The sequence below is a fragment of the Gobio gobio genome, assembly GCF_949357685.1.
Source record: "Gobio gobio genome assembly, chromosome: 4".
Lineage (NCBI taxonomy): Eukaryota > Metazoa > Chordata > Actinopteri > Cypriniformes > Gobionidae > Gobio > Gobio gobio.
This window is the reverse complement of record NC_137100.1, coordinates 29209696-29235044: the sequence shown is the minus strand read 5'-3', so window position 1 is coordinate 29235044 and position 25349 is coordinate 29209696. Positions and strand designations below refer to the sequence as shown.

The following is a 25349-nucleotide window of genomic DNA, read 5'->3' as shown; positions in this document are numbered from 1 at the left end:
TTTTCATGTCTTGTGTTTTTTATTATCAGGACCTGTTGCAGCTTCAGTACGATGGCGTAGCTGTCATGAAAATGTTTGACAAGGCAAAAGTCAACGTCAATCTACTGATCTTCCTTTTGAACAAAAAGTTCTACGGAAAATGAGAATCCTTTGGAGTTAATGCAGTGCAACTATGTTTGGAAATATTAACTAGCTATCAAAGTTAGTTTACACTTTGCAAATTGTGCAAAAAGAATGGAACGTGCCTTTGGTTTTTAGATGTTTTTGTAAAAGACATTTCTTTGAGCATTCAGGGTATTTGTGCAACTATTTTTGCAGGTCTTCTGTGTTTAATTAATTAATCTCACCACTCTATGAATGATTTGATGCATGCCACGCTGTACATAAATAGCATACTTTTGATTTTACTTACATTTACAAGCAAATTGAATCACCACAATCAAAGAAACAGATGTTCAAAACATTTCATGATAACTGGATTTTTTTTTTTTTAATTGTGTATGAATTATATTTTTAAAAACAACTATAATTGAAATATATATTTAATAGCAAGTAATGTATTGGAAGCTGCAATGTTTTAATATGTTAAACATGTATAACGAGGGAATAAGACGAACGACTTTCACAATGCACTACTTAAGATAAGCTGCAGGAGACTTTTCATTAACTAGTGCCTTCCATTTCTAAGTGCTCAACTGTGCATTTTTTAAAAGATACTCACACCTGCACAGACAAACGCCAACATTTTGGCAAGTTGGATTCAGAATTTTATGAAAGATAATGTTCACACTGCCCCAACAGACAGACAAACGCTGATTGAACATGTTCAGTCGGGTGAAAACAAACCCTAACTCCAACTGGGGTAACACACTGATTCAACAAAATCCAACGGTGTGTCTGAGCAGTGTGAATTGGCCTTAAAAGTACATTCCTAAACGTGTCCTAAATAAGGATTGTATTGATTTTAAATAAATACATCTTACATCAAAACAGTGTGTGTTTATTCATTGATGTAGGGAAGATCTGGCTCAAGTCAAGGGTTGTATTTTGAATCAAAAGCCCAAGAGTGTAAATTCAGTATTGTAAATTCAGATTTATGTTGGTTTCAAATTAGGACATATTTTTGTCATTTCTGTCCTCCAAAAAACTCTATGTAAATAGCACTTAGTGAAACAAATGGATAATATAATATACTGTAAAATAACGAATAACTTAATATCAAAGTAAGCTAAAAATGTGTAACAACTAGTTCTGGTAGGCCTATCCCCAGTTAGTGGGTTTAGAGTCTGTCGTGTTGCACGAGTAGGCGTTGACATGCACGCGCCAGACGGAGCGAATCCATCCACTCTCTTGTCTTTCCTTATGTCTGATGACTTCTCTTGAGAGCGTGCGCGATTAGGCTCATTCGGGAAAAAGTATTTGATGTAAAGAGTGTAAAACAACGAAAACACAGGCATTTGGAGCTGCACTGTTTCTTTCAGTCGTTATGTTGCGGATTGTGGTGTTGATGGGGCTGCTGGCTGTGGAAGGATCTGCGGCTGCGTTGCCTTTTAACGGTAAGACACTTACAGACTCTTTGCACTGACTGGACAAACACATGGCAATGCACTGTAGTAACTTAAAGTTATTTGGTAAGCGGAGCTACACACTAGGTGCTTACTAGCTAGTTACATTAGTTTGAAATTACCTCGGTATTTTGTGTTTACACCATTTGTTCTTAATCATGAGCAACGCTGTTTAAGGTTATGAATTACATAATCCCAAAGAAATGGTGAAATCTTTTCTGTGGGGAAAAAAAAAGTTTAAACCAGATTTAAAAAAGTGAAGTACTAGCCATGCACATTTGAACACATTTAAATTTACTAAATATAAATAATAAACATTAATATAAAATAAAAAAATAATGTTAAAATCAGGGGCAGTAAATACAACAAACTTTAACACTGTAATTTACACTGTAAACTACATTTTTGCTTAAATATTTTTTTTGTTACAAATTAAGTGTTGGTTTAAAATAATACATGTAACACACATAATCATATTTACAAGAGCAACAATACTATTGTTGTTGGTAGCCTATAATAGCAGGGGTTTGCAAACTTTATGATGCCAAGGACCCCCAAATATGATGAATCTTCTATGAGGGACCCCCATCCTAAATTCCATCTATTTTTATGAAGAAAAAAAAAACCCATTTAAACTGTTAGATAAATTGTGACATTATAAACACAAAATATTGTTTCCAAACTTAATGAATTGGCTATACTTAATGTTGGATGTATAAACCCGAAGAAGAACATTTTTCAACTAAAATTATTTTTGTATAAGCAACTTTCACAATAAATGTATGTAAGCAGCGTCCGTACTATGTTAAGAATACTGCCTTACAACCCCAGTGAGCAAGATAAAGTGGACTCACTAGATAGATACAAAGCACACATATACAATTCTGGAAAGTAGCCTATGTATATGGCAAGAAAGGAGAGAAACATTTAGTTATGAAACATAATATTCGGTAGACTTTATCCATATTTGCTTTGTCTTTTTATTCTCTGATATTTTCTGGGGACCTCTTAGGACCTTCTGGAGGAAAACTCCTGGCCTATAGCTTAATGTAGCCTAATACTGTTTGTGTTCTTCATAGTTCATACGGTATACCTCGTAGCCTACAACATTTTGTGCTTTTTTTTTTTTTTTTTTTTAATTTTTAATTAGTCGTTTTAATTTCTGCTTTAATATAGTAAGCAATCAGTTGTATAGATACATTCACTATATTTGTTTTCAGTTTCACATTGTTTGAAGAACCACATTAGGCAGGATGTGAAATAATATTGTTTAAAATAATTAATACCTTTTTTTATTTATTTAAAAAAATAATTTTTTAATGTAGAATTTTTTTTTTCCATACAATTAATCGAAAAAATAACCGACAGATTAATAAAATAATCGTTAGTAGTTGCACCCTTATGACCAGGCAGAGAGACATGCTAAAACCAGCAAACCATAGGCTGGTAGCATTGTTGGGTGTAACTAAGTAATTAGTTACTGTAATTTGATGATTTTTCCCTTGAAAAAGTAAAGCAAGGGCTTACTCTTATTTTTTCCTGTAATTTAGTTACAGTTACTTCTGATGTAATTGAACTAAATACTGAGACCGTAGAACAATTATAATACAATAGTGTAAAGTCTAACTTTAAAGTGCTAATTTTTTATGTATCCTTCTCACATTTGTAATCCGTTAATAAAAATAATTTATGTAGTTTTATATTATTTCATTAAAAGAGCCGTTTCATGTCCTTGAATCACTTAACTAGTCGAGGTTGATAGAGGATTTAGAAAGTAATAAGTAATTAAATACTTTTTGGGGAGAGTAATTTGTACAGTAATCTATTTACACTATTGAAGACACAAAAAAGAACAAAACATTTTCGTGATTTTAACGGTAAAAGACTGTAAAAAGGCTACAATGAAAAACAGTTAATTGGTAAACAGAGTTTCCATACTTTAATAACTGTAATAGATCTAACCTTACATTTAATTTTACAGTAAAATACCATTCAATTTACAGTTTTTGGAAGTAATAAAAGAAAAAGTCATTGTGTAATTTACAGTGAAAAAACGTAAATTGACAGAATTCCCTGCGTGACACTTTACATTTGATGTATTTTCATTTAAATAGCTGTTTCTTCTTATTTATTTATTTTCTAAGCAGTTATGTACATAATATTTTATGTTACATCTAATGCTGTTAAATTAATATTTATTGCATTTAAAAAATAAGTGTGTTACCATGATGGTGTTTAGTGTTTGTGTGAATGACACCTTCCATATATTAGTATTGTCTTTCTAATAGCTGCTTGCAATGAGCTTTGATTTGTCATGTGACTCTCATCGCCACTTTGATTGGTGGTTGTCAGTATATATCAATGGTACCTAACTGATATTAGTATTTCAGTAGGTTGGTAATTTAACATTATTTCAGTTAATGAAATATGGTTTTGAACTGCAACATAGACCGTAAACTAGGTGCTGTCCCGTAAAACCTAAAATGTTGCTACCGTATTTTTTACTGTAAAGTTCTGGCATCCACAGCTGCCGTTTTTTTACCGTAAATTTTACGGGGATTTATTTTACAATGTAGTAATTAATTACTTTTTTAGAGTAGGCATAACTTACTTAACACTGGCTGGTAGGCCTAGTTATTTATTTATTTAAGCAGAGTATTAGTATTTATCTAAAACTTTGAAATAAATTAATAAATTAAGGCAACAATAAATTAATAATACAACAAACTAAAAAAGAAAAGAAAACAGCCGAACAATTTGTGTGAATTTATATGTGTGTAAGTGACAGTGACGCACACTGCGGACCCTGTACAGGGTCCGGAATGACATCATCATGTTCTTTCAATTTGAAATGTCTGTGGAGGAGCTCTGACCTCATATGTGGTACCATTTGAAAGCTTAGAGTCTCTACTTTCTGGAGATATGCATCACTTTGGCATTTGTAGTAACTTATTTACACTAAATTACTCTGGTACCATTTCCATTTGGCCTACCCATGGCCAAAGCTTTAAAAGCTTCCTATACCCACATACAGTGGTCTAAATTCTAAATTTTTGTGTAATTTGACAGGAAACCCTTAGAAGTTACATAAAACATTGCTAAAAGTGTAACGTGTGTAACTCAGGCCCTGTGTGCTCTAGCACCCTGCAGACAGTTTTGGCTGTTTCCACTAAATTCCAGAAAATATATGGAATTATTTTTGTCTCAGAAAAAATGAACGTAACTTTATAAAACTGAACGTAACTTTATAAAACTGAACGTAACTTTTTCAGAAACTATCAAAAATATGCCATTACAAAAGAAGAAAAACACAAAAAAACACAAAAAAAAATGAACTCAGTCGCTCACATTTAACAGCCTCTTCAAATATGCTTCAAGTTTGTTACTTGAAGAGGCTGTTCAATTTGAGCCATCATATATGGGGAAAAGATTTCTGTCTGGATCATGTATGCAAGATTTATTCAAATTAATCTAAATTGAGGAATATGACCTTTTTTATGTAATTTCCACCTGCCCCTTTTTTTACAGAAAACCCTGAAATTACTTAAAACACTTCTGAAAGGGATACATATTATAGTATATGTTGTGTGTGCTAAAATAAACATATAATATATATATAAATAAAAAAAAATAGGCGTTTTTTATTTTAATTATTGATTTTAGTTATAAATTCATTTTTGAAAGTGGATATCTCAGGCCATGTGTGCTCTAGCACCCTGCAGACAGTTTTGATTGTTTCTATGTCAGCAAACACTGGAAAAAGAATTCAATGACATTTATTGCTTTCAAATTGCATTTATACCACTGTATATTGGTATGGGGGGTATGAGGGTAAGGGGCACTCCCTTCAGACCCATTTGTATAAATCTTGCATACAACAGGATACAGACAAAATTATTTTTTCCACAATTTTCTGGAATCTAGTGGAAACAGCCCAAACTGTCTGCAGGGTGCTAGAGCACACAGGGTCTGAGTTACACACTTTCAAAACTGAATTTATTACCAAAAAATCAAAAAGCATCTCTCTTTTGGGGGTTATTACAGCTTAGACAACATATACTTGCATGTTTATCACTTTTAGCAGTGGTTGATGGGTTTCCTTTAAAATGACACCAGAATTGTGTATTTAGACCACTTTGTGGTGATGAGAAGCTTTTCAATTTGGGTAGGCCAAATCCAGGCGGAAATCCCAAAAATGGTCCCCGAACTTAAGAGGTTAAGATTTATGTGATGTATCGTTTTCTTTTCTCCAAACATTTTACTCTTTATTTATTTATTTATTTCAGGAACGTTTATTCGGACATTTTCTGGTTATTTCCTCACTGTCACCGATGAGCCAATATTTGATTATCTGGACGTGCTGGACGAAGGCAGCGGCTCCAGTTCAGGCCATGCATCCAAACCCAGGGAAGAACACCACCACCATGGGGTTAAAAAGACCTATCACATCTCCAAGGAGGCCTCCAGCTTCCTCACAGGCCGTGTAGTGACCGCTGTCATCCCTACAATATATATCATAGTGTTTATTATCAGCGCTCCTCTAAATCTGCTGGCGCTTGTCATGTTTGTGCGCAAAGTGAGACCAAAGAAACCGGCTGCGATTTATATGATGAATCTTGCCTGCGCTGACCTTCTGTTCGTACTGGTGCTTCCGTTTAGAATAGCCTACAATTACAACGGAAATAACTGGATATACGGGGCTGGGATGTGTCGTTTGGTCACGGCTGCTTTCTACTGCAACATGTACTGCTCTGTGCTGCTGATTATGTGCATTAGTGTGGATCGCTTCATGGCTGTCGTCTACCCGATGAACTCGCTTACCTGGCGCAGTCCTCAAACAGCTTCCGTCGTGTGCGCCGCCATGTGGCTTTTGTCCATCGGAGGTGTGACGCCTTTGCTGATTTCCAATCAGACCATTCACTTACCTGACCTGGGCATAACCACGTGTCACGACGTCCTTGACATCCACCACCTCCGCGAGTATTACCTGTACTTCTTCCCCGTCATCTCTTCGCTTTTCTTTTTCATTCCGCTCATTTTTAGCACCGTCTGCTACGTTCGCATCATCCAAGCCTTGTGCGCAGCCAACGTGGAAAACCGTGCGAGAAAAACACGGGCCGTTTTTATGGCGGTAACGGTTTTTGCTGTTTTCGTCATATGCTTCACACCGACAAACGTCATCCTGTTGGCGCATTACGTGCAGTTCGCTCGCAAGCAAAACGATGCATCCTATGCAGCGTACCTGGTCTCCACATGCATCGGGAGCGTCAGCTGCTGTCTGGACCCCCTCATCTACTACTTTGGGTCATCTCAGTGCCAAAAACAGGTTTTGGCCTTTCTCAAGTGTCAGGGGGTCTCAGCCATCGAGAGGAGCGCACAGTTCACCAGCAGCACCAGGTCAAGCAAGTTGGAGACTTTTAAAAGCAGCGTGAGCAGCCAGTACAGGAAGCTAATGGCATGAAAAAAAGCACTGCTGAAAAAGAAAACAGGCTGGTTTTAGAGGGGCTTTGAGAACTTGCCAGCGTGAGAGACCTTCCCAAACCAGCTGCAGCAGATTTCCAAGGACTTCCAATCACAATTAGTTTAACCAGATGCAGCTCATTTCTTTTGTATCCAAATGACTCTATTGGCACTCCAACCGTTTCTATGCTCTTGTAACGTCTTTGCTCAAGTATAGATTCTGGCTTTAATTTTGTATCTATTTGTGACCATGTCAAATAGCTATATTCTTGCTAATAAAACATATTTTGTACAGTACATACGCTTGTACAGAATACAATTTCTGAATCCTGTAATTTGCATGCCAGCTTATGGGACCAGCTGGCTGGTTTTTTATTGTTATGTTTTTTCTTTCTTTTTCACTGTTCAAAGGATTGAGGATTGAGAAAATGAATAGGCCTACTTTATTCAGCAAGGATGCAATAAATTGATCAAAAGTGACAGTAAAGACATTTATAATGTTACAAAATATCCACATCATTTGACTATCAGACATCGATGTCTGTCCAATAATAACGTACCCAACAGTGGTAGCCTATACTGGATGTTCACCACTTTCTAAGAATAGGGTGAAAATGGCTGCCTCCATCTAGCCTACTTTTAATTTTCCGTCGGTCTTAGTACACGATGTAACTATACATGTATATAGGAAAATGTTGACGTTATTTTGTCACTTATTGAGCAGTCGGCTAGCTGGAGCCGTTTACATCCATTCTTTGTGCTAAGCTAGGCTAGCGGTGGGTGCGTCAGAGAGTTATGGCACGCACAGGGATGAGAATGGTATGTATGGATTTAACTCTGGGGGATACAGTGAATAAGCTAAAGTCACAAAAAGTCTGCGTGTTCCTTTAACCGGAAACATACTCCGAGTTGTCTGAACTTAGCCTACTCACGGGCGTGTTTTTGGAACCAGCATACCTCGAGTAAACAAGGTTTGGGTTAATCAACCTATATGTGACGGTAAAATAATCTTGCTTTCTGGAATACCCCACAGTATAAACCAGCAAAGAGTGACCAATATAAATATTCATGATGGCCGGTGCAGTTTTTTCTTTTTTTCAGAAAGGTCACATAAATAAACACACTACAAATGGTGAAAATGATTTTTATATCAGCATATCCCAATTCTACACAGATAGCTGTATTTACAAGAACAAATCCAACATGACAGGAACTTGTGAAGCTAGTCCAAAAAATGTAAGTTCAGTCTTTTGCTTCTGTACTGTACATTTGTCTTATTCCACAGCCCAACATAAATTAAGCCAAACTGTGGTTTGCCAAAACAATGTGTCTGTTACAAGGTGATTTTGTCAGTAGTGGTTGTCTGGTCAAATCCATGACATAATGGCTAAAAACCTTGTTTAAACTAGTTTCAAATCTTGAGGAAAACCAAGTTATTCAAGAAGAAGAAAAAAACTGCTGTTTAACCATTGCAGTGTGTAACTAAATTATGCTAATCTAAAAGTGAAAGTTATCAACGGTTGTATGGGATACTGAGGGCTTCCTTGGTATCAGCTGCATAGAACAGAAAATATATATATATATATAAAAAAGGAAACATGTACACTAAAAAATGTGTGGAAAGATTCAAGAATTAAAAAACGGATTGATGTCCAGCCCTGTGTGAATCCAAACGAGACACAGACATTAACCATGGAATGACAAAAAGCTTGTTCTAGGTGTCTTCTTCTTCTTCTTCCTTTCATGGCTTGCTTGAGTTTGTTTTAGATTTGGAGTAGGATGACATCACTGTAATTCACGATAGTTCACCAAAGACAAAATGAGTAGAAAACCAAAGAGCCGGTTGAGAGAAGATTCTGTTTAGTCTATTAATATGGTACAAACTTGTAATGGCACTCCTGTGCTGTCCTCTCACACACTCATTGTCATGTTTGGAGAATACTGCAAGAAGACAAGAAGGTATTTTAAATGACAGCGGCTGCTGTATTTAAATCATCCTACGGGGGGAAAAAAGGCTTTCTGCATACATACACTTTCACTCTGAAATGGGTTGAGGAAGTTGCCACTCATTTCTCCATCATCTCTTGGTGTGCCAGGCTGATTATTCATGCTGAGGTTTCCTGGAGAGCTCTGATGAATGTGAAAAAGAATTTTGTGGACAGCAACCACAAATGAATATCAGAGAAATGTACGTCACTGTTTAAATATCTAACAGTACAGTACAGAATGTCCCTTACCTTTGGGAGGCTTTCAATGTCACCAGATCCTGTTGAATGGGGGAAAAGGAAAAGACTAAAGTATTGCATGAAAGGCAAGAATGTGCAAAAGGATGGAAAATGTTTGCCATTGTGCTGTGGAAGTTAAATCTGTCCTACCTAATGAACCATTTATGTGATGAGGCTCCATGCCTGCCATGCTGCCTATCGGGCCATCGGCACCTGAACCTAAAGGAAACTGAAAGAAAAAATGTCATAATACTAAATATAGGCTACTTCATATGTTCTTCTTTTTTATTTTTTAAAGACTCACATTTGGTCTGTTTCCAATTGGAGGGACTGAGGAGCTGATCATGGTGTACATGTTGTCACTCGAATTGTTTGAATCTAAAATCAATATTGTACATCAGACATTAGTTTGTTTAAAGATAAAAGAATTGACTTGGTATGGCTAAACAACGCAGTGCGTTTCCTGCTGGCTAGCATCTACTTAGGCTGCTACTAATGCTAACTGAAATGGTGACTGATGTGAAACACATAACATCATAGCAACAACTCACAAGAATATTGACTAACCCTCACAACTGATTTCAATGCTGTTAGCAAAATGTTGCTAAAGGCTGGAATGGCAGGACTTTTAAAATCTAAACAGTCTTAAAGGGTTAGTTCACCCAAAAATGAAAATTCTGTCATTAACTACTTACCCTCATGTCGTTCGACACCCGTAAGACCTCCGTTCATCTTCAGAACACAAATGAAGATATTTTAGTTGAAATCTGATGGCTCTGAAAGGCCTCCATTGGCACAATGCACGGTACACTCTCAAGACCCTTAAAAGGTACTAAAGACGTCGTTACAAAGTCCATCTCACTACAGTGGTTCTACAATAACTTTATGGAGTGACGAGAATAGTTTTTGTGCGCAAAAAAACCCTAAATAACGACTTATATAGTGATGACGATTTCAAAACACGGCATCATGAAGCTTCGAAGCGTTATGAATCAGTGAGTCGAATCATGTTTCGGATCGCGTGTCAAACCGCCAAACTGCTGAAATTTGGCGATCCAAACTGCTGAATCGACTCACTGATTCATAACGCTTCGAAGCTTCATGATGCCGTGTTTTTAAATCGTCATCACTATATAAGTCGTTATTTAGGGTTTTTTTGCGCACAAAAACTATTCTCGTCACTCCATAAAGTTATTGTAGAACCACTGTAGTGAGATGGACTTTGTAACGACGTCTTTAGTACCTTTTAAGGGTCTTGAGAGTGTACCGTGCATTGTGCCAATGGAGGCCTTTCAGAGCCATCAGATTTCAACTAAAATATCTTCATTTGTGTTCCGAAGATGAACGGAGGTATTACGGGTGTCGAACGACATGAGGGTAAGTAATTAATGACAGAATTTTCATTTTTGGGTGAACTAACCCTTTAAATCTGTTCAATCTTGTATTGTTTAGGATACAAGACTGAACAGATTTTAAAACACTATGTACCAAACACTTGCCGACTTTGTAAATGGTTACAGAGGAAAAACTGGGCATCATACACTAAATAAATGAGGATCACACACTAACAGACTTTTTAAAATCATTTAAATAATCTCCCGAAGAAACGTGGCTTATTACTGGAGAAGCATTACGAAAACAATATGCGTCTTAAAACCAGCTCAAAATATCAAACATGCTTGATATCCTCCAACTGAATGGAACACGATACCGCTTTCAACAAAAAAAGGAAATATTTATTTGCGTTTTTGCAGTTCATTTACACGACAACAGCGTGTTGGGACAGCAAACGTTTGAAAACGGGATTCAAAGCGCAAGTTTGTGAAAACAGTGACGTCATGATCATGCTCATTATGTGTTCAGTGACAGTCTATATGAAGCGTATAACTGGGGAACTGTTGTATGGGATATAGGTGGCTTCATTGGTATCGGCTGTACTGTATAGAACAGAAAAAAAATTATATAAAAAAGGAAACATGTACACTGTAAAAGGTGTGGAAAGATTCAAGAATTGGAGCATAGCGTTTCTTTACAAAGGGACATTGCCAACAACTGGCCTCACTGCAAAACATGAGATCCAGTGGGTGGAGTTGGGGTAGGTTTAGGGTTGGGGTAGGTGTATTCTCAGCCTCAGACGTCACGCCCACAGACCGTTGGCTGAACGTCTGATGGATTTGGCACACTTATCTGGAAACACTTCAGGAAGTCTTCATCTGGTTGTTTGAATTCTACACGTTGTCCACGAGATGTAAAAAAAAAAGAGTAGTATTCTTTAACGGTCTGCCTGGAAACAAATGCCGTGACGCCAAACTCCCTTGTGGAAGAAGAAAACCGCTGTGTTTACAACTGCGACAGTGAGCGCTCAATTACCAGGATCAATTAAAGCTGGATTTTCAAAAGTATGTGAAGTTGACAGCTCCATTGTTGCAGTAATATAGCAAAGTATATAAAGCGGGAGGAGCTGGATCCGGATCCAACCCCGCCCCCTGGATCTTGTTTTCTGCAGTGAGGACCATCTCACTGGCCTGGCAGCATAATAGAGCGTTTTCTAATCGTTTACACAGATCCGCATGAAAGGGGATCATATTGACAACGTTATCGTCTGTAAGCAAAAAACGCAAAGGAAAGACTTTTTCGTTTTTAGTACATCGTTGTCGTGTAAAGATAATTAAAAAAATTACCTGCAGGACTGGGCATGATTGGTGTTCCAGGAGGGCCGCCTCCTGCTGGGGGACCCTGCAAACACACTGATTCTGCTTATTCAAATGACCAGAGTGTGTTACCCAAAGTTATCTAAAGACAAGGCACTGTACCAAAGAAACCTTAGACAACTTTACATTACCTACCGAATAACTGCCTGGAGATGCAGATGAATAAGGGATCTGCAGGGAGAAAGAGAATGTACTGGTATTTATATTGTTTAGGATACAAGACTTCTGACCAATTATCATGCCATTTTACTAACCGAACTAACCGAATTGTTATTTGGAGGATTAGGCCATGGTCTTCCTCCTGCAGGACCCCTTTACACAACAACATTCAAATATACAGTTTTATACAGCAGTACAATAGAGATTCTGACTTAATGATTGCTGAAGTATTCAGGGAATGATGATGAACTGTGATGTGAATACAATTACATGTTAATCCCAGGCATTCCGGGTCCCAACAGGGCATTTAGGGGAGGTCTCATCCCCCCACCATAGTTCTGGAACATCAATTATACCCAATACAATACATCACAATACATTCAAGTTTGGGAACACATTAACATGCTTGCACACCTTTGCCTAATTTTCCATGGATAACTCACCTGTGGTCCAATAGAAACCATTCCTCGTGGGGTCATCCGCTGCATAGGCCCACTCATGTTGGGATGGCCTTACAAATGAAGCAAAGAGGTTACAATGGATGTAAATAAGGTCAAATAAGATACAATTAAAATCTCCACTCACAATCAAATTAGCCATAAAAGTATTTCATAAAAACACGCAGAAAGGACAGAGATAGAAGTATGTGTGTCGACTTGATCATAAAGCTGTGAGTAAATACCTGGCAGTCTGGTAGGATCCATCCCACTGGGTAGGAGAGGCTGGTTCCCAGGTCCCAAAGCCTGTTCAAAACAAATCAGATTGAAGTATCAGTCATTATACAGCGAGGAATGAAAACCTAGTTCCCGAAAGCAGAATGTATAGGTGAAAATACCTGATTGGGTATTCTGAGAGAGCCTCTGGGCCCACCTGGGTATCGAGGAGACATAAACTGCTGAAGAAACACAAGGACAGAGAACAATTGATAAATTCAGTCTTTATCACAAATCAATTTTCAAGACCTGGACACAAATCCTTCACGGTTCACCCAGCAGGCAAACCAGAGCAACTGACACTATAAATCACACCACCAGATGGCAACGCTGCATTTCTATTTTAAATCTGTTATTTAGTCTTGCAGATGTTCAACTTCAATACTGATGTCAAATCTGTCTGGGTTAAACTTTCTCATCAGCATACGTGGCTTCAATTCATCCCTCAATGCAAAATAGTCAACAGTCCAAGTCAACAGGATTCAAAAACACGCCTATTTGCTTTTTTAAATGCATATTCTTGGTCTTATTATGAATGATTCATCAATGCACATTATTCCAATGGGAAAAAAAACAAAATCCCAGTGAATAAATATCCTGTTTTACTTGTAAATACATCAAATCAGCATTTCACATAGGGCCCTATTTTAAAGATCTAAGCGCCATGGTCTGGAGCGTATGGCGCAGATGCACTTAGGGCGTGTGGCGTGTGCTAGTTTATACGACGGAAAAAACGGTCTGCCCGCCAGGTGCATGGTCCAAAAGAGTTGTACCTAGTCTCTTAATGAGTCATGTGTGTGTTTTGGGCATAACGTGCAATAAACCAATCAGAGTCTCATCTCCCATTCCCTTTAAAAGCCAGTTGCGCTTGCACCATGGCGGATTCGTTATTTACATGGCGGAATTTGCAAGCGGAAAGACTGAGCGCTTCTCCAGAGAGGAATCCTTTTATTTTGAATATTTAAAAATGTTTGTGTGCTGCTGCGCATCCCTGTGTGTGTAATAACAGAGTGTACGCAAGTTGTGCCCCTGCCTATAGGCGCATATTACTAACATGATCTTTTAAATAACACAAAAAATACTGCGTAATACTACGTACTTGCCTCAAAATAGCAACGCGCCAACAATGTGCCTAAAGTTTTCAGACCAGCAAGCCAATGGGCGTACAGATGGGTCCATTTGCCATTTGCTATTTAAACAACGTGACGCAGGACGTGAAAATGATAACTGTGTCAAGTTGAAACACTTGCATTGCGCCACAGTATATTATAGGGCGGTGTATTTTTCAACAGATGTATAGTGAGCCATGCTATATTTGTGATGTTCAAAGCAGATATCTCAGAGTGTTGGTTAAGGTAAAACCAGCTCAAACTGAGTGAGTTTGAGAGGAGAATTCTAGCAGCTCTCAGACTGCTTGCTGACAGTTAATCGATGTATGTTCTGGTGCATTTTAAATGACATAGACACTGCCCAGTGTTTATGCACTTAAAATGCTCCTTTGAAAATACCACATTATAACAGATAATTAAACACACACATCTTCTCTTTCCAATTAAAAAAACAAAGTAAGGAAATGTTTTATATAATCTGCTGTTATAGACATCCACATATATTTTTCTTGGCCTGAATAAATATTTAATTGCCCATTCAGTCATAATCTCTCCTGACTCAGCACCGTCTCCCCAGTTCAACTGTCAATCACAGATGAAGAAAATCATTTCTTTTTATACAGTATTCCACAACTCTGTTATCTGTTTTTACATGCTGCATTTAAAATGTCTTTCAATGACCTTTATCAATTAGATATTTCAATATAATGATGATAAGCAAACAAATAGTGTCTCAGTGCAATACTTCTAATATATGTGTGTGTGTACCTGGAAAAATCCCGGAGGCAAAGGCATAACGTCTCCAGGAGGACTTCCAATCACTGGACTCTGTGTTGCACTCTACAGGACACACACACACACACACACACACACACACACACACACACACACACACACACAACGTTCAACAACTCAGTAAAAATACCCACACAGGAAGATTGAGGAAAAGTAGAATTTCACATAAAATACTGTATAAATAACCTGAAAATGAATGGATATTTTGAAGAGCCAGTGCAATAAACAAGCAGCAAGCATCAGTGCTGTATAATAATTAACTGCAACAAAATCATATACAAAAGTCACAATAAGCAGGCATACTTTGACCACATTTAACATAAAAAGAATAAAGTATTTCTAAATACGACTTTTATTTGAGCTTTGCATGCAGTAGAGGCACGCAGCCATCAGACATAGATTTTAAAGGGACAGTTCACACAAAAATGATTTACTCACCCGCATGCTGTTCCAAACATGTATGACTTGTATATATTTCTTCTACTGAACACACAAAAAAGATATTTTGAAGAATATTGTAACTTAACAGTTTCAGTTCCCATAGACTTCCATTGTATGTACAAAAAATACAATGGAAGTCAATGGGAACTGAAGCTGTTTAGTTACAACATTCTACAAAACATCTTCTTTTTTGTTCCACCGAAGAAAAAAGTCATACAGGTTTGGAATGACATGAGGGGGAGTAAATGATAGAATTTTATTTCGGGGTGAACTATCCCTGTTACCCTGTAGTTTTAAAACCTCACATCTGATATCACGTGCTCCAGCAATGACATGTGCACGCACACAATCCTAAGAGTTGAACAATGGGAGGAAATATGAAACAGGGGACACTGAAGAGTTGCACCTCCTGGCAAACACATTTTGTCCACTGAATAATTAACAGCACTAGTGTTGGTGTACTACAGTTTCACTGGCGGTTTAGGCTTTCTACTCACTGGAAATGGAACAGAAACAACTGCTTTCCCCTGTTTGCCCCCACAATCAATGACGGCAGTTACCTCACCATACCAACCCAGGGTTCAGATGGTAAATAATGGCAGTCTGGATGCCCTCCAATCACTCTTCTACTCTACTGTGTGCCCAGCAGTGATTACAGTAAGATAAAAAATGACCAAGGTATGAGTCATACGGTCAAAAAAATGTAAAAAAAAAAATTGGGAAAATTAGGGTTATGCACGTTTTCAGTGTAATGTGAAAAAATATACACTATATTTTCAAAAGTATTGGGACACCACTTCAAATCAATGTATAAAATTAAGCACCTAGCCATGCAGGCTGCTTCTATACACACATTTGTGAAAGAATGGGTCGCTCTCAGGAGCTCAGTGAAATCAAGCGTGGCACCGTGATAGGTTGCAACCTGTGCAATAAGTCCATTCCTGAAATTTCCTCACTACTAAATATTCCACAGTCAACTGTTAGAGGTAATAGAGTCAATAGCTACAGACCTCCAGACTTTGTGTGGTCTTCAGATTAGCTCAAGAACAGTGAGTAGAGAGCTTCATGGAATGGGTTTCCATGGCCGAGCAGCTGCATCCAAGCCTTACATCACCAAGTGCAATGCAAAGCGTCAGATGCAGTGGTGTAAAACACGCCGCCAATGGACTCTAGAGCAGTGAAGACGAGTCTGGGATTGGCAGTTGCCAGGAGAACGGTACTTGCCTGACTGCATTGTGCCAAGTGTAAAGTTTAGTGGAGGGGGATTATGGTGTGAGGTTGTTTTTCAGGGGTTGGGCTTGGCCCCTTAGTTCCAGTTAAAGGAACTCTTAATGCTTCAGCATACCAAGACATTTTGGGCAATTTCATGCTCCCAATTTTGCGCAAACAGTTTGGGGATGACCCCTCCCTGTTCCATCATGATCCAAGGTCCATAAAGACATGGATGAGTGAGTTTGGTGTGAAGGAACTTGACTGGCCTGCACAGAGTCCTGACCTCAACCCGATAGAACACCTTTGGGATGAATTAGAGTGGAGACTGTGAGCCAGGCCTTCTCATCCAATATCAGTGCCTGACCTCACAAATGCGCTTCTAGAAAAATGGTCAAAAATTCCTATAAACACACTCCTAAACCCTGTGGAAAGCCTTCCCAGAAGAGTGTGAGCTGTTATAGCTGCAAAGGGTTGGTCAACTCCATATTAAACACTACAGATTATGAATGTGAAGTCATTAAAGTTCATGTGCATGTAAAGGCAGGCATCCCAAAACATTTGGCAATATAGTGTATATTTAATATTATTTACACTGAAAAGTATCTTTATATGATGGTAGTATTTTTTAAATGCCTTTATGCTTGTTTTAGTTAAAAATAATACAAAATAATATAGAAAAATAATTTTATGATAATCATTGAGAACAAAAAGGTAATTGAATAATGAATTTTGAGGTAAAAAGTGCTTAATTGTTGTGAAAATATCATAATGAACCTAGCCTAAATTTTAAAATAGGATTATGTTCTTTATGTGAAATATTGTTTCTTATGTACTCCATTTCATTTTGAGGTGAAATACACCCAACATGTTTTCTTGATACACATTTTGGGGACAGTCATTGCGCCAAATCTATAAATCTTATTCCTTTTACTCAGAAGTCTAGACATGACAAGTTTCAGTTGCTTAAAAAAAAATTTATACAAGTGCAATGAAAATGATTTATCCTAAATTGGTTTATCCTAAATCTTTGTGTGTTTCTTTTCTCACTTCTTACTTCATAAAGAAACAGATATACTACATACATGGCCGAAAAGGTTTAAGCCTGCAGTAGCTCTCTGTCTCTAAGTTCATAGATTTCCATATTTATTAGATTTGCTCCTTATGTCTGCAATAAGTGTGTGTGTGTGTGTGTGTGTGTGTGTGTGTGTGTGTGTGTGTGTGTGTGTGTGTGTGTGTGTGTGTGTGTGTGTGTGTGTGTGTGTGTGTGTGTGTGTGTGTGTGTGTGTGTGTGTGTGTGTGTGTGTGTGTGTGTGTGTGTGTGTGTGTGTGTGTGTGTGTGTGTGTGTGTGTGTGTGTGTGTGTGTGTGTGTGTGTGTGTGTGTGTGTGTGTGTGTGTGAGAGAGATTCCTCCAGTGTCTGGCTGGGTAGGGAGACTCATTTCTCTACTCATTAGATAAACGTGGGTAGAATGGCAAGTCCTATTGTCTAGACTTTCTCATCAGCTGCATCAGGACAACATCCCTAGTACTCACGATCAGAGAGAGAAATAAATCTACTCAGCTCAAATTAGAGAAACAATTGATTCAGGTTGTAAGAACTCTTACATAGAGGACGAAAGGGGTAAAGCAAAACTGGAATTCAACAATGAAACACAAACCAAAGAGTGCCGTACATGTAACCAACCACACAATCTAACTTCAACTTGAGAGAGATTGAGATATTGAAAACGATTAAAATACAAAAACGTCAAATTCACACACCGAAATTCATCCTAAATAAAGCAACATGAATAATTAGAAAATTAAATGTAATTAAAAAAACAATGCCTGTTTGCTATACTGTCTGACCTCTTTTGCTCTCCTTCTCACATCTGTTCTTTTAACCATGTGACTTGTTACATAAGCTTCACTGAGAGACAATAGAGATACATTCTAGTGACAGCTGAACCTGAGCCTTGTGTATGGGATGGGAAAAGTAGACTTAAAAGCCAACTGAGAATACAGACAGACCAATACAACAACAGGAAATATATCAATGATACCGACAGGAAGGAAGTCTCAAGTCCTCTATTAATCTCTCTCTCGCTCCATTCATCCCGTCATGCCATTGGATACTTCCTGTTGAAACCCAGTGAAAATGCAGAAAAGTTTTGCTCCAAAACAAAACACTCATAAAAGAGTAGACAAAAAGTACCCGGATAACATACTTCTTCTGGTGAGACTATGAAGTGTGAATACGATGGACACTTTACTATCCCATGAGACCACAGGAGAGGATTTATGAATGGCAGTGAAGCGATGTAACTGACGCTTGTAGGTCACATGATAATGACACCATGGCGTAAGTAGCATGTCCAGATTACATTCAAACGACACATTCATACAAGCATGTACTTTTACATATAGAGCGTACTTTTCTTAGTGGTTGTTAAGTAATTACTTATTCAAAATAAGTACCTAGTTAAAAGAGTATGTGATTTCGGATGCAGCCATCGGACGCTGTTCTCGAGTCAACAACTCACTGATCCGGTCAGAGTAAGTCTCCAGTTAACAATTCACAAGCCTCAAAAGGAGCCAAGAACTAGAACTTGAGTGTGCGCGTGACTGATAACGCAAAAAGTGATATGGTTAATGCTAAGCTAATGCTGAATTTTAGGATTGATTATTGGGAATGAAAATCATATGTAAAAAAAGTGAAGCCAAAACGTTTCGATTGCCCTCAGGTGGCTGGTACCAGTATAGGTCATGAACCCTGCGCTCTCCATGTAATCAAATGGGTCATGAGACAAACTAAACAATCAAATTACACTTCAAATAATTTATTTCTGAAGTCATTTAGAAATAGTTTTTAATCACACTGATTTAAGTTCAAGTGTTTTGTTTTATTAAATAAGTTTGGTTTTTATTTAGTGTGATTGACAGTTGAGATTGACAGCTTACTGAGCGAAGTAGTCACTGAAACACCAACAGACTTTTCTGGGATTTCCGGTGTAACATATAGATCCACTGGAGGCAAGTGTTTTGAACCCAAGTGCAGCATTTATTAACAATAAACAAAACTTAAAACAAAGACTTGGCTTAACTTGGTCAAAACATAAAACAAAGTCATGTCATGGCTAAACAAAACTCACCACCAGCAGGTTACAACGTTAATAACAGACAAAGACACATGGCAAACATGAGGGCTAAAATACACACACAGACTAATGACAAGACAAGTGACACCTGTGAACAGTGATGAGACAATGAACCAATGACAGGACAAGACACAAGATCACATGAGGGCATGGGATTCACATGACACTGAAACATGACAAAACCAGGAAGTGCATGACAAGACTGTGAACAAGACACTAAAACAAAGCAAGAACATGATAAACTAAAACATGAACCAAGAACAATGAACATGAACCAACACCAAGACACCATGTGACAGATACCCCCCTCTATGGGCGGCCCCTGACGCCCAAACAACACCAACACATCAATAACCTAACAAAGAGTCTTAACAAAAAGTCTTGGGGGGCGGTCTTGGGGGAGGGATGGGGGGCCAGGCCCGTGCAGGGGCACCGGACCCAGACATGACACGGCCGGGCCTGGGAGCGTGGGCGGACCTGGACCCTGTGGCGTGGGCGGACCTGGACCCTGTGGCGTGGGCGGACCTGGACCCTGTGGCGTGGGCGGACCTGGACCCTGTGGCGTGGGCGGACCTGGACCCTGTGGCGTGGGCGGACCTGGACCCTGTGGCGTGGGCGGACCTGGACCCTGTGGCGTGGGCGGACCTGGACCCTGTGGCGTGGGCGGACCTGGACCCTGTGGCGTGGGCGGACCTGGACCCTGTGGCGTGGGCGGACCTGGACCCTCAGGCGTGGGAGGCCATGGCGGCAACGGCAGTTCATCAGGCCATGGCGGTAATGGCGGTTCAGGGGCCCACAGAGGCGTGGCCTTCATGGCCTCCATGTACCCCCTGCCCCCCCCCAAAATTTTCTTGGGTGGGACAGCGGGGCCGTGGGCTGGAGTCTGGACGGGGCCGTGGGCTGGAGCCTGGACGGGGCCGTGGGCTGGAGCCTGGACGGGGCCGTGGGCTGGAGCCTGGACGGGGCCGTGGGCTGGAGCCTGGACGGGGCCGTGGGCTGGAGCCTGGACGGGGCCGTGGGCTGGAGCCTGGACGGGGCCGTGGGCTGGAGCCTGGACGGGGCCGTGGGCTGGAGCCTGGACGGGGACGTGGGCTGGAGCCTGGACGGGGACGTGGGCTGGAGCCTGGACGGGGACGTGGGCTGGAGCCTGGACGTGGGCTGGAGCCTGGACGTGGGCTGGAGCCTGGACGTGGGCTGGAGCCTGGACGTGGGCTGGAGCCTGGACGTGGGCTGGAGCCTGGACGTGGGCTGGAGCCTGGACGTGGGCTGGAGCCTGGACGTGGGCTGGAGCCTGGACGTGGGCTGGAGCCTGGACGTGGGCTGGAGCCTGGACGTGGGCTGGAGCCTGGACGTGGGCTGGAGCATGGACGTGGGCTGGAGCATGGACGTGGGCTGGAGCATGGACGTGGGCTGGAGCATGGACGTGGGCTGGAGCATGGACGTGGGCTGGAGCATGGACGTGGGCTGGGCTCACTGGGGTGGAGAGTACTGTGGGAACGTGGAGCTCCTCATCCACCGTTCCCACAGTAAAAGATGAGCCACTCAACTGAAGTGCATAGTCAATATATCCAGCTAGAGTTCCTGGAGAATTGCTCTCTGGCATCAAATACCTTAAAAGGTCATTAAGTCCATTTAAGAAAATACCCTTGAGGGCAACATCATTAAAGTTCACCTGGTAGCAAAGTCCACAAAACTCCTCCACATAGTTCTCTATGGCTTGGTTTCCCTGGCGTAGACGAAGCAAGGATACAACTGCTGGGTCCATTTTGTAGGTCTGTTATTCTGTAACATATAGATCCACTGGAGGCAAGTGTTTTGAACCCAAGTGCAGCATTTATTAACAATAAACAAAACTTAAAACAAAGACTTGGCTTAACTTGGTCAAAACATAAAACAAAGTCATGTCATGGCTAAACAAAACTCACCACCAGCAGGTTACAACGTTAATAACAGACAAAGACACATGGCAAACATGAGGGCTAAAATACACACACAGACTAATGACAAGACAAGTGACACCTGTGAACAGTGATGAGACAATGAACCAATGACAGGACAAGACACAAGATCACATGAGGGCATGGGATTCACATGACACTGAAACATGACAAAACCAGGAAGTGCATGACAAGACTGTGAACAAGACACTAAAACAAAGCAAGAACATGATAAACTAAAACATGAACCAAGAACAATGAACATGAACCAACACCAAGACACCATGTGACATCCGGGAGGAGATTGGAGCTTTAACTTTAATTTCTATATTTCCATATCAGTTTTTTTTTTCACACCAACATTCATTTTTTTCTGTAGTAATCAGTACTAACCGATTCTGCTGGAGTGTGTGCAGGGCCTTGATACCGCAGCTCCACTTCATGCTCACTACTTCATGCTTCATGCTCACTACTGTAATGGCAGTTTTTTTTTTTACAGCCTTTTTTTACAGTCTATGGTCATGACCGTCAGTTGTTTGTGAACTAAACCTGCTGTTTAAGCCCACTGTAATGCCCACATTACATGTCCACATTCGTATCAACTTGTCAACGCGGTAGGTTTTATCTAAAAAATGAAACTAAATTAATTAAAAGAAAGCAAATTAATCCCCATGCATCTTCCCCGCTGCCATAGCGGTTTCAAATGATTATAAAACAAGTATAACAGCTTACATTCTTAAAATGCTATGAATTTTCTTGCTTGCAGATCAATACATATTATGTATCTGCATCCACAAATCTTCCTTACTGACTAGTTCTGGCTACTTGTCAATTCATAATTCATGATGTCAAACCCAGCAATCCCACCACCCCCAGGTATTTTTAGCAGTAGGATTATATAAAATATATAATATAAAATTATTAAACATTGATCAGTACTTTTTACTTTTTGTAAGAAGCTAGAAGCTAGCATGCCAGAATGTCTGAATTGAGAACAAGAACTCCCTGAGAAGACAAAGGACATTTTCTGGAAATTAACATCTGAACTGTCTCTTACAGTTATCACTCCCATCCGAGACAACGTCACACTGAGTGAACCATTTGAGAATGGCTTTCATTTACATGCTTTTCCTTTCACCTGAATCTTGCCCCATCCTTCCTCTAGAATTCACAAAATCTATGTTTTAATGTCAATTCTCGTAATACAGTTTTATACATGTTTGATATCGTTAGAAATGTCTCGACTGGTGCAAAGATCTCATCACCACAGAAGTAAACAAGAAGATAATTAAGGTTTTAAGAGTTAGAGAAATTTGGCTTATTACGGTGGGTGTGGCTTCAACCATTTGGTCTTTTGTCAATACAGGTCATATGGGATAGTGATTAAATGTAAATTCCCATTGTTAACACGTATTTCTGTCTTAGTCTGTGCATATAAGGAGGTGTGACAAAAGGTTCAGGGCGCAAACTTTACATCGTTCCGCCCATAACGCTGGCTGTCTCCTACAGATGCTCAGCGTTATGTAATTTTCAGAAAGTCCATATTTTATTCTTTACTTCAGAGTATTTGATGTTATTTATGGATTATCGTTGCATTGATTATGTAATTGGCGTTATACATTTACCTGACTGTTAATAAAATGTTACATTTTGATTTATTCTGACTTAATCTCTAGTAGATTATGAACGGGTATAATTTCAACAAAGGGTTAAACAGAAAAATTAAATGTGTGATTAACTATCAAATATAATTGACCAAAAACCAATTGGCATTCTAACCTATATTCGAGATTATGATAAAATGGTGTCAGATAAAAGATGAATTGGAATTTAATCCTTACGTCAATTGAAAAGACCAAACGCGCAGCGACCTTTACCCGCGGATCGTTAGCCTCAATTTGAACGATTTTAGCGGGCCTTACAAGTACTTTTGTATTTTTACTTGAGTAAATTTTACTGTTTAATTGTATGAGGGTATCTGTACTTTTAATCAAGTAGCCTACTCAATATGTGTAGTTCTTCCACCACTGCTAACAACCTTGGTTCTATCGTCTTGTGCCTTACCACCTTGGGCCAGATTTACTAAAATGGGCAAATTAGCGTGAGAGCGCAATTCCGCAGATGGAAGTGGAAAGTTCAGCACGTGATCTACTGACGACACGCACATTTAAAAACACAGACGCAGCCGGGTCATTTGCATAATGACCAACGCAATCTACCAGTTATATGCTTTTTGGGGGGTGGTAAATAATGGCGCAAACACCAGTAAATTGACGAGTACAAACCTTTGTAAATCACCTTGCAAGTTTCATTTAAATATTCTCATCCCATAAATTTTGTGTCTGAAAGGCAAACACCTACAAATCCATATGCAGTAGCTAAGGTCAGCCGCAAAAATAACCATGTCCATGCCAAATTTTTCACTGCGTGTCTTTAGTAAATCCTAACAGTAGTTTTTAACGCCAAAAGAGGGTTTGCACTGGCACAAGCTGTTAGTAAATCTGGCCCCTTGTGTCTTACATCTAGCACATGGTACGGTGTTCTAAAAATGTGGAGCTCAAGTTAAAATAAGGTCAGCTTTTAATGTCACCATGAAATCATTGGAGCCCTCATAATCTTGTCTTGGATCAAAATCCTCCTCCCTCTTGCAAAGACATCTCTTCTCTGATGACGTGTTTACTGGCGCGAGGGCAGGACAACCCGTAATAGCAAACCACAACAATCCAATCAGTTCCTGATAAACAGAATAAAGCCCTGCTCAATATTTTTTCCTGTCCAAGAAGCCAAAACCTCCAAAAAGGTGTTTTATTTTAGAGCACATCCTCTCCATCCCTTGCTCATAGCAGACTGACGGTTGGAGAGAAGTGGTTAAGGATATTCTACCTTAGGGAATGCCATTCCAGAGCTAAAGCAATTTTCACAACAAACTTTTTTTTCTTCTTCTGTGTATTAACTTGCACAGGTTAATTGTTCACCACAAGACTAGTAATATGCGCTAACAAAGTAAATAGTGTCAATTTTGATTCTATGATGACTTTAAAAATGCGGTTTTCGGATTCTGCTGCCCTTTGTTTAGCATTTTTAAAAACAACCCCTTAAGGCACAACATTAGAATGGTAACTTAGAACACTTGTGTTAAGGATGGAGCCAGAAGCCTCCTGGGGAATGATGCAGTCCTATACCCACCAGACAACCTTTCCCATAATATCTGCAGTCTAATCTAATGCAGTGATGAGGTCATCCTCACCACATCTCCTCTCCTGCTGTCTCTCTCTCTGCTGGAAACATTCTCTTCTTTACAGATGGCAGACTTTAACCGGTGTGTTTGCTTCTGTGTGTGTGAGGGGGTTACTTCAGGACAACAGTGTTTTCAGTTAACCCGCAATGAACACCATGCCCAGCTGCTAACTCACTCCACCCTGAGTCCACCTCTCTGACTCTGGAACACGGCCAGCCAGACATTACAGGAACCTCTGAGAATATCTGTGTGCATCTGTGTGAGCATACGAATTCAGTTGTGTGTAAAAGTACCCTGGCTCATATTATGCATCAGACCATACTGAGATTATACAATAATGATAAAAGGATTCACCCCATCATGCTAATCACCTTTCACATTGGCCGAAACAACTCATGGGAATTGGCGGCAGCGCATCCGGGTCCAAACGCAATCTCATACCACAAGAAAAACAACAAACGGTGCTAATATACACACACAATGTGGTGTAATACTACCAAAAAAAAAAAAAGTATAATCATAACTTTATCTCCATACCAAAATTCCAGAAGGCCAGACAGTGATTCATCTTTTATAAATCGATAAAATATTAATGTCTATGACGCTGTGAGCACAGAGACTGTTGTGTAGACTTTTTAAAATGTTTGA

At 39.5% G+C, this 25349-nt stretch overlaps 3 protein-coding genes across 7 annotated transcripts in view; 2 read left to right on the top strand and 1 right to left on the bottom strand.

The window, feature by feature from the left end:
• The window catches only part of iqgap2 (IQ motif containing GTPase activating protein 2), an 84113-nt gene extending 82791 nt beyond the window's left edge, over positions 1 to 1322 (top strand). The window contains exon 38 of the mRNA XM_079814776.1: positions 30 to 1322. Within this exon, the coding sequence (XP_079670902.1) occupies positions 30 to 143 (114 nt within the window). The 3' untranslated portion in view covers positions 144 to 1322. The remainder of the gene's footprint in view (positions 1 to 29) is intronic.
• Positions 1292 to 7322, top strand: f2r (coagulation factor II (thrombin) receptor). Its single transcript, XM_079814777.1, has 2 exons — positions 1292 to 1556; positions 5852 to 7322. Exons 1-2 carry the CDS (start codon positions 1487 to 1489, stop codon positions 7024 to 7026), a joined length of 1245 nt encoding a protein of 414 aa, XP_079670903.1. The 5' UTR covers positions 1292 to 1486; the 3' UTR covers positions 7027 to 7322.
• Positions 7323 to 7449: 127 nt separating this feature from the next.
• Positions 7450 to 25349, bottom strand: part of ssbp2a (single stranded DNA binding protein 2a) — a 49416-nt gene continuing 31516 nt past the window's right edge. Inside the window, exons 5-18 of one of the 5 annotated variants that reach the window (XM_079814783.1) lie at positions 14711 to 14782; positions 12956 to 13015; positions 12803 to 12863; positions 12564 to 12631; positions 12391 to 12458; positions 12225 to 12273; positions 12097 to 12132; positions 11932 to 11986; positions 9555 to 9628; positions 9401 to 9479; positions 9263 to 9291; positions 9057 to 9155; positions 8910 to 8966; positions 8155 to 8813 (exon numbers count right to left, since the gene is read on the bottom strand). In XM_079814783.1, coding sequence (XP_079670909.1) covers positions 8937 to 8966; positions 9057 to 9155; positions 9263 to 9291; positions 9401 to 9479; positions 9555 to 9628; positions 11932 to 11986; positions 12097 to 12132; positions 12225 to 12273; positions 12391 to 12458; positions 12564 to 12631; positions 12803 to 12863; positions 12956 to 13015; positions 14711 to 14782 — 780 coding nt within the window. In that variant the 3' untranslated portion in view covers positions 8155 to 8813; positions 8910 to 8936. Of the gene's footprint in view, positions 8967 to 9056; positions 9156 to 9262; positions 9292 to 9400; positions 9480 to 9554; positions 9629 to 11931; positions 11998 to 12096; positions 12133 to 12215; positions 12274 to 12390; positions 12459 to 12563; positions 12632 to 12802; positions 12864 to 12955; positions 13016 to 14710; positions 14783 to 25349 lie in introns of all 5 variants that reach the window. The other 4 variants (XM_079814782.1, XM_079814785.1, XM_079814781.1 and 1 more) reach the window with 4 other exon arrangements.

Bases quoted from the DNA above. Each gene is read 5' to 3' on its own strand.
- f2r (XM_079814777.1), top strand. From the start codon at position 1,487: ATGTTGCGGATTGTGGTGTTGATGGGGCTGCTGGCTGTGGAAGGATCT. The intron at 1,557-5,851 runs GTAAGACACTTA...TATTTATTTCAG, and splicing joins GGCTGCGTTGCCTTTTAACG to GAACGTTTATTCGGACATTT.